Source organism: Phascolarctos cinereus, unplaced genomic scaffold (genome assembly GCF_003287225.1).
Source record: "Phascolarctos cinereus isolate Bilbo 61053 unplaced genomic scaffold, phaCin_HiC Scaffold_7;HRSCAF=346, whole genome shotgun sequence".
Lineage (NCBI taxonomy): Eukaryota > Metazoa > Chordata > Mammalia > Diprotodontia > Phascolarctidae > Phascolarctos > Phascolarctos cinereus.
The window spans coordinates 177,407,137-177,422,374 of NW_027556180.1; the positions used below are offsets into that span (position 1 = coordinate 177,407,137).

The 15,238-nt window shown below is 39.1% G+C and overlaps 1 protein-coding gene across 6 annotated transcripts in view; it reads left to right on the top strand.

Annotated features, from left to right (window-relative positions):
- The window catches only part of FHL2 (four and a half LIM domains 2), a 119,820-nt gene that overhangs the window by 98,887 nt on the left and 5,695 nt on the right, over positions 1-15,238 (top strand). For all 6 annotated transcript variants that reach the window (XM_020987920.2, XM_020987916.2, XM_020987919.1 and 3 more), the window contains 2 exons: positions 11,148-11,317; positions 14,490-14,676. In XM_020987920.2, coding sequence (XP_020843579.1) covers positions 11,148-11,317; positions 14,490-14,676 — 357 coding nt within the window. The remainder of the gene's footprint in view (positions 1-11,147; positions 11,318-14,489; positions 14,677-15,238) is intronic.

Consider the following 15,238-nt stretch of genomic DNA (forward strand, 5'->3'; position numbering starts at 1 on the left):
AAACATCACCAAACTGAGGAGAAAATGTAAAGGAACTACCTCAAGGTTTGCTAGGTATGGTGATGGAGGATGGGAAAATCAGGGATAATTTCAAGGTATAGGGAAGCCTGGATGTCTAGATGAATGCTGGTATTTGTAACAGAAATAGGAAGTCTGGAGAAGCTGCTGTTTTAAGGGAGAAAGATCGTTTTGTTTTTAGACAAGTTGAGTTTGACATGATGGCAAGATGTCTAAATGGGAATGCACAAGAAGCAAGTTAAAATGTCACACTCAAAGACAAGAAAGATGAAGGCCAAAGATACAATTTTGGGAGTTGTCCATATCTACAGAGGTGATGGCTGCAGCTGTTAGAATGGATAAAATCTCAAGGGAAAAGGATGTAAGTGAGAGTTCTTTGTTTAGTGGTGACAGTATATGGTACCTTCCACAAGATAGAGAGAAAAGATCTTTCCTCCCTGAAGTTATTACTACTCAACTTCATGACTGTTTTCCAAAGGTTTAAAAATGCTTTCCTCAGAACAGTCCTGAGTCAGAAAGTACGAGTGATATCCCTGTTTTACAAATAAGGAAATAGAGGCTGAGAGAGGAGATATAACTTAACTACAGTCACAGAGCTAGCCAATGTCAGAGCTGGGTTTCAAGCCTGAGTCCCTCCTGAGTTAGAGTAGAAGGTTCCTTTCCATTAGACCACACCTCTTCTATAATTCATATTGAGGGAAATAGTTCTTACACAAGCCCAGAATGCATCTGAATGTTTAAATCATAGAACTTGAGAACTGAATAGGTCTTAATTATTATTTTGTCTAATACCTTTATTTTAAGATAAACTGATGCTTTTGACTTGATTTTCACAGAAGAGGAAACTGAGGCCCAGAATGTTGAAGTGATATAGTGGGATAGTGGCAGAACCAGGGCTAGGTCACAGATCCTCTGACTCCCAGTTGATTGCTCTGGAATATGATTTCAGGCCCCTTGAAGTCCTTTGGTGATCCATTAGATTTACAAGGGTGGGGGAACCTGCAGCCTTGAGGCCCCACATGGCCCCCCCTAGGTCCTCAAATGAGACCCTTTGGCTATTTGGATTCAGTCATGTATATAAAATGGAGGCATATACATATAAAAGAGGCAAAATATTCGTTAAGGATCTGGGCAGAAGTGCTGACCTCCCCCCTGTACCATAAATGAGAATCAGCTGCAAAGTCATTATTTACATAGGGTAAATGTATACAACATAAACTCTGCTTCCATCAATTCTTTTGGAATCCAGATGCACTCTCTTTATAGAGGGCATAGCACAATGGATGGAGGGCTCGTCTTTGAGTCAGAAAGGCCTGGATTCAAATCTTTGTTCAGACAACACTAGTTTGTCACCCTGAGCAAGTAAGTGATTTAACCTCTCAATGACTCAGGCAATTTTTTAGAACTGTGAAGTACAGAATAGTTGCTGATCTGCCTTGGTATTGTTTCCACACTGGGACTTCCATATTCTCATGAAAACACGGGTGGACACAAGAAAAAGAGAAACAAAACAAAACTCATTATTTGTATTACAATACCAATAACACAGGAAAGATGTCACTAAATGGCTCTATTATACTAGACAAGTCAGTTCAGTCCCTTCAGTCTCAGATTTCTCATCTGTAAAATGAGACAAGAGGGAAAAACAAGGAAGGGTAGATGGTATGATAACAGGGAGATGATATAGAAGATATATATGTGTGTATCTGTGCGTGTGTATGTATGTATATGTATATATGTATGTGTGTATATATACCCATGCGTGCACACACACACACACACACACATGCACACAAACAATATGATATAGGAGAGACTGTGTAATTACTCACCTCCTAGTTTGTTTCTGTTTTCTCTCTTACCACAGAGAATAATCTTCAGTCTGGGAAGAATAGACGCAAAATTTTTAAGAGGAGTATGAAACAAGATATGTCCTACAATCTCCTTATTTATCAGCTCTCGGTGAATTTATCACCTTAGCTTGAAGGCACAGTGGTATAGAGGATAGAATACTAGACCAGGAGTCAGCAGGACTTGGGTTCAAATACCATTTCTGATACTGTGTGACCATTAGCAAGTCATTTTATCTCTCTGGGCCTCAGTTTCATCATTTGTAAAATGAGAGAGTTGGTCTAGATGGCCTCCAAGATCCCTTCCTGTATCTGTCTAAGATCCTGGGGCCTCTTCCAAAAGATTTGCATCAGATTACTGAAAGACCTTAGAAATGTCCTTAGGAGCCACTGTCAGTGACCTTAGAGGCCAGGGAGAATGGGAAAATGTAGCAGGCCTGGAGACAGACAAATAAAGTGCTAGCTTTCTAAAAGGGAGGAAAGGTAGATCCTTCAAATTATGCCCCAATGAACTTGACTTTGTTTCCTGGCAAAACTCTAGAGTATGTTATTAAAGGTGTATGAGCCCTATTAGGGGAAGCTGAGGCGGAGGCCAGTGGATTGCTTGAATTTGGGAGTTTTGAGTTACAGTATGGCTAAAGCTGAGCAGATGGTTACACTAAGTTTGTTAGCAATATGGTGAGACCCCAAGAGCAGGGAAGCATTAAGCTGGCTAAGGAAGGGCAATCAGGCCCACATTGGAAATGGAGCAGGTCAGAACTTCCATGCAGATTAACAGCAGTCGGGGAAAGCCCATGAATAGTTTCTGAACTTTTAGATTGGGTGAGATTGAGAGACTCCCAAAACAACAAATAAACAAAAAGATTTGTTAACATTAGGAAGAAAGAATAATTTTTATAAAGAACATCCCGTACCAAAATATCTTTATTTTTCTTTTTGGCAGCCTTACTAGACTTGTAGATGAGGGGAATGCCCTCTATATAATATACTTATATTTCAACATGACATTTGACAAAATCTTTCATGATATTCCTGGAGGACAAAGGTAGAAAGAGATGGGCAGGTTACATTTATAGCTAGGTAGATTCAGCACTAGTTAAAAACCGGATGAAAAGAATGTTGATCAATGGATTGATGTCAGCCTGGAGAGTAGCTAGTGGAGTGCCCCCAAGGATTTCTCTTTGGCCCTGTTTTGTTCAGTGTATGTTGTCTGTAACTTGGATAAAGGCATATATGGCCTATTTGTGAGTCACATGAACTGGGAAGGATGGCTAATATATTGGATGAAAGAATTAGAACCAAAAAAAAAAAACCTGAACAAACTAGAATCATCATTCCAAATCTAATAAAACACCATTTAATAGACATAAGTGTAAAGTCCTTGACTTGGGTTCAAAAAAATTAACCACATGAATATTTTATGGGGAAAACATAGCTGTAAAGCAGATCATGGAAAAAACTTTAGGATTTTAGTGAATTTCAAGCTCAAATGAGTTCACAGTGTGGTGTGGCAGCCCTAAAATTAAAAGGGCTCTTGGCCTGGATTAACAGAAGTATAGTTTCAACAATTATAGAAGTAATAGTCTCACCATACTCTATTCTGATCAGATCATATTTTTTATGTTCAATAAGTGTTAGTCTAGTAGTATGGTGTTCAATTTAAGGTCGTTTATTTTATTTTATTTTATTTTATTTTTATTTTCACATTAGGCATGTTGTTAGGAAGAATTAGAACCAATAGGAGGAACCACAAGAAAGAGGAAACAAAACAAAACAGAAGAAAAAAAAAGAGCGAATAGTGTGCCTCAATCTGCATTCTAACTCCATAGTCCTTTCTCTGGATTAGTATTTTCCATCATGAGATTTTTTGAGATGTCTTAGATCATTGCATTGCTGAAAAGAGCTAAATCTGTCAAAGTTTGTCATCACACAACGTGGCTGTTACTGTGTCCTGATTCTCCTCATTTTCTCAGCATCAGTCTGTACAAGTCTTTCCAGGTTTTTCTGAAGTCTGCTTGCTCATCAATTTTTGTAGCACAGGAGTATTTCATTACATTCATATACCACAACTTGTTCAGTCATTCCCCAATTGATGGGCATCCCCTCAATTTCCAATTCTTGGACACCACAAAAAAGAGCTGCTATAAATATTTTTGTGCATGTGGATCCTTTTCCTGTTTTTATGATCTCTTTGGGATATAGCCCTAGAAATTCTATTGCTGGGTCAAAGGCTATGCACATTTTATAGTCCTTTGGGCACAGTTTAAGTCCTTTATTTTAAGAAGGATAATGACAAGCTGGAGCGCAGAAGACAGATGTGTCCTTACCTTTGACTTTTCTGTTATTCTCTAATCGACATTTTGTTTTGTTTACACTTGCCTGGTTGTCTCAGTTATTAGTACACTGAGGAGAAAATGATGGGGTTGTAGAAATGATTTTTTTCCAGTGACTACCTGTAATTGGAGTGGTAAGTGAAGTCATGCCTGCGACCTGAACTCTTAACATGAGTAATGATGTTAAACAAAATTTCAAAATTAGGAGGTTCAGGTTCAGTCATGTCCAACTCTTTGTGACCCCATTTGGGGTTTTCTTGGCAAAGATACTGGAGTGGTTTGCCATTTTCTTCTCCAGCTCATTTTACAGAGGAGGAAATTGAGGCAAACGGTGTTGAATGACTTGCCCAGGGTCAAAGAGCTAGCAAGTGTCTGAGGCCAGATTTGAACTCAGGACAATGAGTCTTCCTGACTCCAGGCCCAGCACTCTAACTGCCCCTCAGAGATAATCAACTTGTTTGATTCCTGTGACTTCTATCTCTGCTCTGACAACCTCCCAAAAGGATGGTCATGCAGATCTCACCATTTCCCAAAACTGTTTTACCTTCATGATGATGAACTCCCACATCTTCTGTGAGCATTCTTACTATGACTTCCAAACCTTCCATCCCTCTGTTTACCCAGTGAGTCATTTCTGTTCTGGGCTTTTCTTCACCACATTGACCCTATAGCTAACTAGTTTAGACTTTGAATCTCTCATGTTTTTGCCCATCATTCATTCCTTCCCTATCAATTCTCACCCCTATCATATCCCTTCTTCTTTCCTACTCCTGAACTGCTCAACACTGATAGTCAAAGTCAGGCACTATGTCTGTTATAAATATATATTACTTAAGCTCAACTGGGCCCTCATTACTGTATGGCAAGCTTTTTACTTACTCTTCACTGATTGTCTATTATGTGTGTTCCCTGCAATACCATGATGACTGAGAAATTTCTCAAAAATTTCTCTCTCCTCAAGTCCCCAGTGCCTGGTATCGTTCCTTGTAAACACTAAATAAATGAAGAATTGAACTGAATGCCACCCCAACCATTTTCTCATAGCAGATGACCTTACCTCCTACTTTACTGAAAAAAATTAGACCACTTATAATGAATTTCCTACTTCTCCCTTGCTCTATATCTTTAAATCATTCTATATCTTCCACTGTCCTTCTTTCTCCAGGATCTAAGAAAAGAGGTGACCTTTCTCCTTTCCAAGACTACATCATCTTCTTGTGCCCAACCTTTTCCAACTTTTCCAAGAGTTCATCTTATGAACATTCTTTCTCCCTTTTATCTTTATTGTTTCCCTTTCAAGTGACTTCTTCTCTATTGATTATATGTATGTTGAGGTCTCTTTGTACTTAGAAAATCTTCATTTGACCCTGCCAATCCCTCAAGCTATCAAGCATTTGTCTCACCTTCCTTTCATGGCCAAATTCTTCTAGTCATTTATATTTATTGACTCTCTTTCTCACCATCCACTTACTTCTCAATCTCTTACCATCTTGCTTCTGACTCCATTACTACTGAAACTACTCTTTCCAAGGTTACCAAAGATCTCTAGATGCTAGACCCAATGGTCTTTTCTCAGCCCTCATCTTCCTTAACTTTTCTGCATCTTCTGACACTGTTAACTATTTTCTCTTCCCTTCCATTCCATGACACTATTCTCTTCCAGTTCTCCTCTTAGCTATCTAACTGTTCATTCCCAGGTTCCATTGCTGGTTAATGATTTATCACCAAACTGATACACAAAAGTGTTCATTAGAGCTCCTTCCATGAACCTTTGCTCTTCTTTCTCTATGTCGTCTCTTCATGATGTCATTGGCTCCCATGGGTTCATTCTTCCTTTCTACACAAATTATTCTCAAAGCTACCTCTAATTTTTCTTGTGAATTCCAGTCCTGCAGCACTAATTACCTGATGATGAAAATATCTTGCATTTATATAGCACCCTCAATTTGTAAAGCATTTTACATTATCTCATTTATTATTTATATTATCTCATTTCATCTTCACAAAAATTCTATGAGGCAGTTGCCATTATTTCCCCCATTTTATTGATAAGAAACCTGAAGCTGAGAGAGTTTAATTGATTTGTCTAGGGTGATATAGCTAGTAAATGTCCAAGACAGGATTTGAACTCAAGTCTTCCTGATGCCAAATCCACTGTGCCACCTAGCTGCCTATGCACATTCCCACCAGAATGTCCAATCAGCATCTTAAACTCTACCTCCACAAAATAGACTCAACATCTGTCCCATTATGTGCTTCTCTCCTAAACCTCCTTATTTCTATTGAGGCTACCACCATCCTTCCAGTCACCCAGGATGACAACGTTGGAGTCAAATGAAATATCTCTAAAGTGCTTTGTAAATCTAAAGAGCTATATAAAATATTAACTGTTGTTTGTTGTTGTTTTTATTCTAAGAGGCTTCGCACTCCCTCACTTTGATATCTTTTGCAAAATCCTGACGGTTGTGTTCTCCTGATGTGTGTTGTATTGTCTCCTCTCCACTCACTGCACCCACCACCCTGATTCATGCCGTTATCATGTCTCCCCTAGACTACTGGCATAGCCCCTTGATTGGTGTCCCTGACTGTGGTTATTCCCCATACAGTTATCAAAATCACATCTTAAGGCACAGGTCTGACTGTGGCACTCCTTTGCTCAAAGCTTCCCTGTTGCCTCTACGAACATACAAACATACAAACCCCTCAGCTTGGCATTTAAGGCTCTCCCCAATCTGGCCCTAACCTACCTTTCCAGTTTTATTTAACATTGCTTCCCTTTATATACCTCCATTCTAGCCACACTTGGTACTCTATCCTTGGTCAATCTCACCAGTTATTCCTTCCCCTTGCCTAGAATGAATGCTGTCTCTCTGTCTCTCTCTATCTCTGTCTTTCTCTGTCTCTGCCTCTCTGTCTCTCTCTCTCTCTCTCTCCATCTCCATCTCTCCCTTCCTCTCTCTCCCTCCCTCCCTTCCTTCCTCTCCTCCTCTCCCCTCCCCCTTCCCTCTTTCCTCTCCCCCTCTCTTTCCTTTTCCCTCCATCCTACTCCCTCCCTCTCCAATCTCCCCCTCCTTCTATCCCTTGTACTCTTACTCTCACTCTCTCATCTTCCTCCCCCCTGCCCTTTAAGTCTCAACTACAGGACCACCTCCTCCATGGAGCCTTCAGTGGTCAGTCCTCACTTCCTCTCCAACTTAGCATATGTGAATATATTTGTGTGCCTGCAATATCAGTGCAGCATAATACAAGTTCCTTTAGGGCAGTAACTGTTTATAATTTTGTCTCTGTATCTCCAGTGCCTCTGTGCTCACCCATAATTGGCACTTAACAAATTTGTTAAATTAAATTCTAAGGGGAAGCAAATTCTAAGGGTTACAGGATTATTATTTTTTTCCTTCTTCACAGAGGAAAGCTCAGTAGGATGAAGGTTTGTAAGGACAGAAGAAACACAAAAGGCAAGACTGAGTATGTCTCACTAATAGATTGAAAAGCCAGGAGACGTTCATGAATTTTTACTGAAGTGTTCATTTTTACGATGAAGTCCGACCTTTAGGATAGTGTTTTTGAAGTCAGGAAATTAACATAACTTGTCATTGTGATCATTTCTATTCAAAAACTGATAAACCATCATCTTCTAAACATAAAGCCTTTCCTGGTTCCACCTAACTTCTAAAGCCCTTCCTCCTTAACTACTTTGCCTTTAGCTACCTTGTATTTGGGGCAGCTAGATGGCACCATAGCGCACAGAGTGCTGGGCCTGGAGTCAGGAAGACTCATCTTGCTGAGTTCAGATCAGGCTGTGTGACCCTGGGCAAGTCACTTAACCCTGTTTGCCTCAGTTTCCTCTCTGTAAAAATGATCTGGAGAAGGAAATGGCAAACCACTCCAGTATCTTTGCCAAGAAAACCCCAAATGGGGTCACAAAGAGTTGGAACATGACTGAACAACAAGAAACTTTGTATACATTATATATACATGTTATAGATGTGTATAGAGTATATGTATGTATGTATAATTTATAGAGAAAGAAAAAAACAACCCACTGCTGGGCCCAGAGGACTAGTGTATTATATCCTGTCTCTCTCCACACAAGGGCTTCTCTCCTCCAAATCCAAATATAAGACAAACCAGCAGACCAGGTTCAGTCCTTGGGGAGACTAGGCTATAAAAGTTAAATATTGGTCTTTCTTGAATTCTCTTAAGTCTTTATACCTCTACCCAGGGGAGGATCACTTACAATTTACATTGGCTCACATCTAGGGTCTCCCCAAAAGGAGAAGTAGAAAGTTATTCAATGCACAATGTAGTGCAAGCATAGGACAGCTATTTATTTTCTCTACAGTAAAAAAAAAAATTCTTAACACACACAAAACCCACTCGTAGGCACTGACAGAAAGGTAAACAATCAGCAGTAATGTATAACTACTGTTACTCTCTCCTGGGAATTTGAGACTTCAGTGTATTTCACATCTCAGCTTTGCACTGTCCAAAAACAATTCCCTCCAATTCCATGTCTTCTAGCAAACCAAACCAGGCATTGAATGGGCTCATTCTTATGGTCATCTGGAAGTTGCCGAGGGAGCTCTAATGCACATTGCATGAAATGACTCCTTTAAGTCCCATACCCATGCATGCTCCCTGAGGTGAAACCCCTACTATGTATGAATATAATGCCGACCCCCAAATAGCATATAAGCTCCTTGAAGGGAAAGGCTGGGGGTTTTTTTTGTCTTTGTGTCTTCATTTCCTAGCATACAGTAGGTATTTAATAAATGTTTGTTGATTGATTGATCCTACTCATTCATGGGTTAAGTTTTTACAAGTGGTACAGTTTTCTCTGCAATTTATAGTCATAGAGAACGGCTAGGGCACTGAGATACTTGTCCAGGGTCACATAGACAGTATGTATCAGAGGTAGATTTGGAATCTGGGTTCTCCTATCTCTGAAGTTAACTCTATCCACTGTACCATATTGCCTGTCTGATATAATTAAGAGAAAATGAGAATGTGGGACTTTTATTAAAACCACACATCTAGAATTTACACAAATCTAAATTTTCACCTACCAAATGGTATGTCCATGTTTCCAGATACCTGTCACAAGAAACATTCAGGACTTCTAACCAGGCTTAAGGAGAAGCTTTGGAAATAATTCTTCATAGAATTTTCTGGAGTTGCTTCCTGATATATTAACTGCTTACTTGTCCCAGCTCTCTTTTTCTGAAAATAGTAACTTCTCACACTTTACGCTAGCAGAGGGAGTGAATAGATTACAAACGTGTTACAGCTTCCTCTGCACAGGTATCAGTATAAGACAGTTATTCTAGAACCTATCAAGAATTCTGTTTTATCATCTTGCTTGGTGCCAATTTAGGATCCTACTCTACATTTGTGTTACTAGGGGGTATTTAATTTTCAAAAAGAAAATGGCAAGGGCATATTGAGAAATGATATGTGTGATGTTTTCACACATTGTACGTGATATGCATGTGATATCTTTACATGTAACATTTATACAGGACTAATGACATATTACATGATTGTATTATGCATATGTCATATCATATATTTATAGCTGGAAGGATCTTAGAGGTCACTCATTCATTTCATAGATAAATTTCAGTTCCAGAAAATATGCCTATATTAAGTACCTACTATGTGCAAGGCACTGTGCTAGGTGCTTGGGACAGAAAAACAAAAATGAAGCCTCCTGGCTTCAAGGAGCTTGTCTAAAAACAGAATTTGAGAGAATTCTACTAAAAACAGAATTTGAGAGAAGCTAAGTGATTTGCCTAAAGTTACACAGGTATTAAGTGGTAGAGTAAAGATTAGAACCCAGATCATGTATTCTTTCTCTTGCATATTTTTAAGTCATATTTTATTGATGTCCTTTTTTAAAAATCACATTTATCTACAAATTTGTGCCTTCCCATTTCCTTGTTCAATGAACCATCTCTTATAATAAAATTTAAAAAAGAAAGAAATGGAAAAACAAAACAATTCAGGAAAACTAATCAACATGTCAACTGTGTCTAGAAGCCTATGTGTTATTCCATACCTGTAGCCCCTTAGTTCTGCAAGCCCCCTGCTTGATGCCTTTTTCTTTTAGAGTAGAGGTTTTTAACCATTTTTATGCCATGGATTGCCTTGGTAGTCTGGTGAAACCTCTAGACCCCATCTCAGCACAATGTTTTTAAATGCATAAAATAAAATACATAAGATTACAAAAGACACAGTTACTAAGAGCTTCTTGTTTTGAAGTATCTGATGCATAGAAATCTAAACTATGAACAGATATCAAAACTTGGATTATATAGCTAATTTTGTAGAGTGATGATATCAAATTCAAATAAAAACAGGCCACTAAAATGTTCGTAAGGATCCCTGCAGTGGCATATTGACTTAAACTTAGAAATCCACAATGTAATGTTAATACATTACATTCTTTTGTGTTTTTATTTTATTAAATATTTTCCAATTACATTTTAATATGGTTGGACTACTCTCTGGAGTGTTGTGGGCAGCAATGCGGCCTATGGCCTGTGTTTGGAACCTATGAGACTAGTTTATCAATATAGCTGTCTTCTCTTTCCTCAGATACACTCATAGAAAACTGCACTCCCTAGAAAGTAGCAGGGATACATTTATTGACAGCTCACGTTGTTACAACAGAACACATAAGTACTGTTGAATATGTGGTCCCTGCATCAGTGAATCTTCCACTGTAAAGACCTCAGTAGTCCAAGCTGATATAACTAAGAGAAAATGAGAATGTGGGTCTTTTATTAAAATCACAGATCTAGAATTTACACAAATCTAAATTTCCACCTACCAAATGGTGTGTCTGTGTTTCCAGATACCTCTTGCAAGAAATGCTTCTCAGTGTTCCAACCTGTGCATTGTGAAAAAAAATAATAATTTTGTCTTTGGTTCTTGTCCTTGGCAGGTACCCGCAAGATGGAGTACAGGGGCAATAGTTGGCATGAGACCTGCTTCATCTGTCATCGCTGCCAGCAACCAATTGGAACCAAGAGCTTCATTCCTAAGGATGATCAAAACTTCTGTGTGCCCTGCTATGAGAAGCAATTTGCTATGCAGTGTGTTCAGTGCAAGAAGGTACCTTTTACTCTCCCAATGACATTTCACAATCTTGTCAGTTTGCTCTTGTGGCTTCTTCCTGGGATTCTGGACTTCCCTGTGTGATTTTGGCCTTTAACACCATATATATAGCATGACTACCATGCCCTGACTTCCTTCTCCATTCCATAATATTGCTACTTCATTAGATTCACCCTCACTTAAAGTTCTTTAGCACTCTGGTGTATCATGAGGTTAAAAATCTTTTATCTCTGCCTCCTTCTAGAAGACTTCCAAATATTTTTTCACATAGGAAAATATTAATTTTTGAACTTTATTTTTGTCATTAGTCTTCTTTGCTGTGCTGCTATGTGTTTTTTTCATATACTGCTCTTCTGCAATATAAAGAAAGGGTGCAGGGGCAGCTAGGTGGCACAGTGAATAGAGCTCCAGCCTTGGAGTCAGGAGGACCTGAGTTCAAATCTAGCCTCAGACACATAACACTTACTAGCTGTGTGACCCTGGGCACTTAACTCTGACAGCCTCACCAAAAAAAAAAAAATGGGGGGCGCTCATGCTATCATTTGCCTTCTTGAGGAGAGTGTACACTATTTACTATCCACCTCCAGTTTCAATTACCTTTTGATATTGGTTAGATCCTTCTTTGGCTCAAATTTCATAGATTTTTAGAGCTGGAAGGAGTCTTAAGAAACATAATGTAATAATGTACGTGATGTAAAGTGTTTTGCAAACCTTAGCACACTAAATAAATGCTAGGTGGTGGTAATAGTGGTAATAGTGGTAGTAGTAGTAGTATTGTCATGATAGCCTTTAAATCAAGAGACTTGGGTTTGAGTTTCACTGCTGGCACTTAAAGTTATGTGATCGTTGGAAAGTCATTTTATCTTAAGTTTCCTTATCTGGAAAATGGGGTTTGTTGTTTTTCAGTCATTTCAGTCATGTCTAATTTTTTGTGACCCCATCTGGGGTTTTCTTGTCAAAAAATACTAAAGTGGTTTGCTATTTCCTCATCCAGATTATTTTGCAGATGAAGAAACTGAGGCAAATAGGGTTAAGTGACCTGCCCAGGGCCACACAGCTAGTAAGTATCTGAGGCCAGATTTGAACTCAGGAAAATGAGTCTTCCTGACTCCAGGCCCAGCATTCTATCTACTGTACCACCTAGAAAATGGTGTACCTGTTAGCTATTATCTAGTCCAAGTTGCATACTTTTGAGAAGAAAAAACTGAGGCCCAATCACATAGCAGCAGAGCCAATGGAAAGAACACTGAATTTGGAGTCTAAAAACCTAGGTTCAATCCTGGTTCTGCCACTTATTGCCTCCCTGTGTGATTTTGGGCACGTTGATTAAACCTTATGGACTTTGGTTTCCTCATCCATAAAAAGTAAAATGAGAGGCTTATACTAGCTGATCTCCAAGGGTCTTCCAAATCTCAATTTCTGGCATTTGAACTTGAGCCTTCTGAGTCCAGATCCAGGGTATATTCAGCACTCTTCTCAGAACCTAATTTAATTTTTTGCAGATAGGTAGATAGATGGATGGATAGATAGACAGACAAAGTTTCTTTTAAGAAAGCAAAAACCCTCATAGACTGTGTCCCTAGACTTCTTGGTCTTATAATTAACAAAATTGACCCCAGGTCCTATGTTCTGGGCACTATTAACTTCATCTTGGTCAATGGCAGCTGCAGAATTTATTTGAAAGCATTACTGCTGCCTGCCTTTATCTTTATCACTAAAATTCCTTCTGTTTCACCATTTGAGGGTTCTTTTTTCCCTTTTTCAGGAAGGCCCGTTGTTTGGGGAAACTACACATTAATCTCTCAATTTATCTCTGTTAACTTTTGGCTAAGTCCCATCCCATGCTTTTCTTCTCTGTCAGTCAACCTTAGCCAAAGTGCTTTCAATGAGAGACTTTCCTGCCCCTTTTGGAAGCATAGAATCTGTGTGCTTATTTTTAATAATGCTCACTTTTGCAGCTGCTTTCTCAGACATTTTTTCCCTTTTCTCTACTTACACTGTTTTTAATTTCATCTCTTCCTTAATCCCTGCCTTCTTTCTTCTTCTTACACTTTTGCTTAATTTATCTTTCCATCCTTAAACAACAATCTCCTTTTGCTTGGAGCTCTTGGTTTGTTTTATCTTGGTAAAACCTAGGCAAAATTCATTGTTACTTGTAGCTTTTGTCCTAGCGGGGAAATTGAAATAAATACCTCTTCCCTCCACTACTAGAAATTTGCCTCTAATATAGAACTTCGATTTTTAAAAATCGGTTTGTATCAGAAACTTGTAAGGGGCAGCTAGTCGGCACAATGGATAGAGTATCAGGCCTAGAGTGAGGAGACTCGTCTTCCTGAGTTCAAATCTGGTCTCAGACACTTACTAGCTATGTGACCCTGGGCAAGTCACCTAACCATGTTGGCCTCAGTTCCTCATCTGTAAAAGGGACTGGAGAAGGAAATGGCAAACCACTCCAGTATCTTTGCCAAGAAAATCCTAAATAGGGTCACAAAGAGTTGGACAAGACTGAAAAATAACTGAATCTTATAACGGACCAGCAAACCCTCTTCTAATTGAAAACCCCCCACAATATTTAAACAATAAAGTTAACAAGTTGTTTTAAAAAGCTATTTACAATGTTTCCATCACATTCATGAGTTTCTTTTTCTAATGAGGGCTTATCTTGGGCTGGCCCTCTTCTTTCTCTATCGTGCTCTAGAAGTTCCAAAATGTTCTGGAGTATCCAGTATTTCTACCCTAAGTCCTGGAATGCAGTGTATCCCTTATGTTTGGTCAGCCCTCGCCAGGCATGGATTGTTTCATTTTTGAATTTGTATCCCTAGCACCTATCATAGGACCCCAACGAAAGTACATAGCTTGATTATGCCCCCAAACTGCAGACTGCTGCAACATCCCTCCCTGGGGACAAATATTTCAATCGCCATTTTAGAGCTGAAGAAACCAGAGGCAAAAGGGATTGGATAAAATTGTGTGATGAGGCTATGAGAAGAAAGAGTGAGGTCTGTAAAGCAATCTATTAGGGAAATTTCCAAAAACTTACCTATTTTGCTTTAGAAGAATCCTGAAAAGAACCAAATACTGGCAGGTGAGAAAGTTCGTTGTTCTGTGAACACACAGGCGATAGTCATTAAGAAGTTGACCCTATAAAAACTGTTGTTTTTCTTATTAGGCCATTACTACCGGGGGAGTCACTTACAGGGAACAACCTTGGCATAAAGAGTGCTTTGTCTGCACTGCGTGCAAGAAGCAGCTGTCTGGACAACGTTTCACTTCTCGGGATGAGGATGCCTACTGCCTCAACTGCTTCTGTAATTTATATGCCAAGAAGTGTGCCGGGTGCACCAACCCCATCAGTGGTAGGTGTTTGCTTTGAATTAAGCAGGAAATGCCCATAAATTCAAAGAGAATCAGTTTTTGCACGTGTTGGCTTAAAGTTTGAAAGTATAGCATTTTATAAAAATGAATCTGATTTTGTTCACTGCCTGAACTTTACTCACCATAGGCCAGGGGTGCATGGACCCCTTGGACAGTCAAGGGCAGCCCAGCACTACCGTGGTTTATAACCTTTATTTGTAATTAAAGGAAAGGTTTCAGCTAGAAAGAGGTGAAAATAAAGATGTAGTTTTTTCCCCATCCAGGTTCGTGGACCCCTTAAAATCTACCCCAGGTTAAAAACCTGCTTTAATCTCCTTGACCTATCTCTTTCCACAGGTTGCTATTTAACTTTAGCTTGTCTGGTCACTTCTAATCTATCAGTTCTTTTGACATGGAGTTTACTATTTCTACTTCAAGTTGGATTATTTCCTGCACTGCTGTTTATTAACACATGACAAGCACATGAGATAAAAGAAAGCAGGTGATTTCAGGCTTGGCAGCTTCACCCTGTTGGTTCTCCTGTTCAAGGTCAAGTTGACTTTT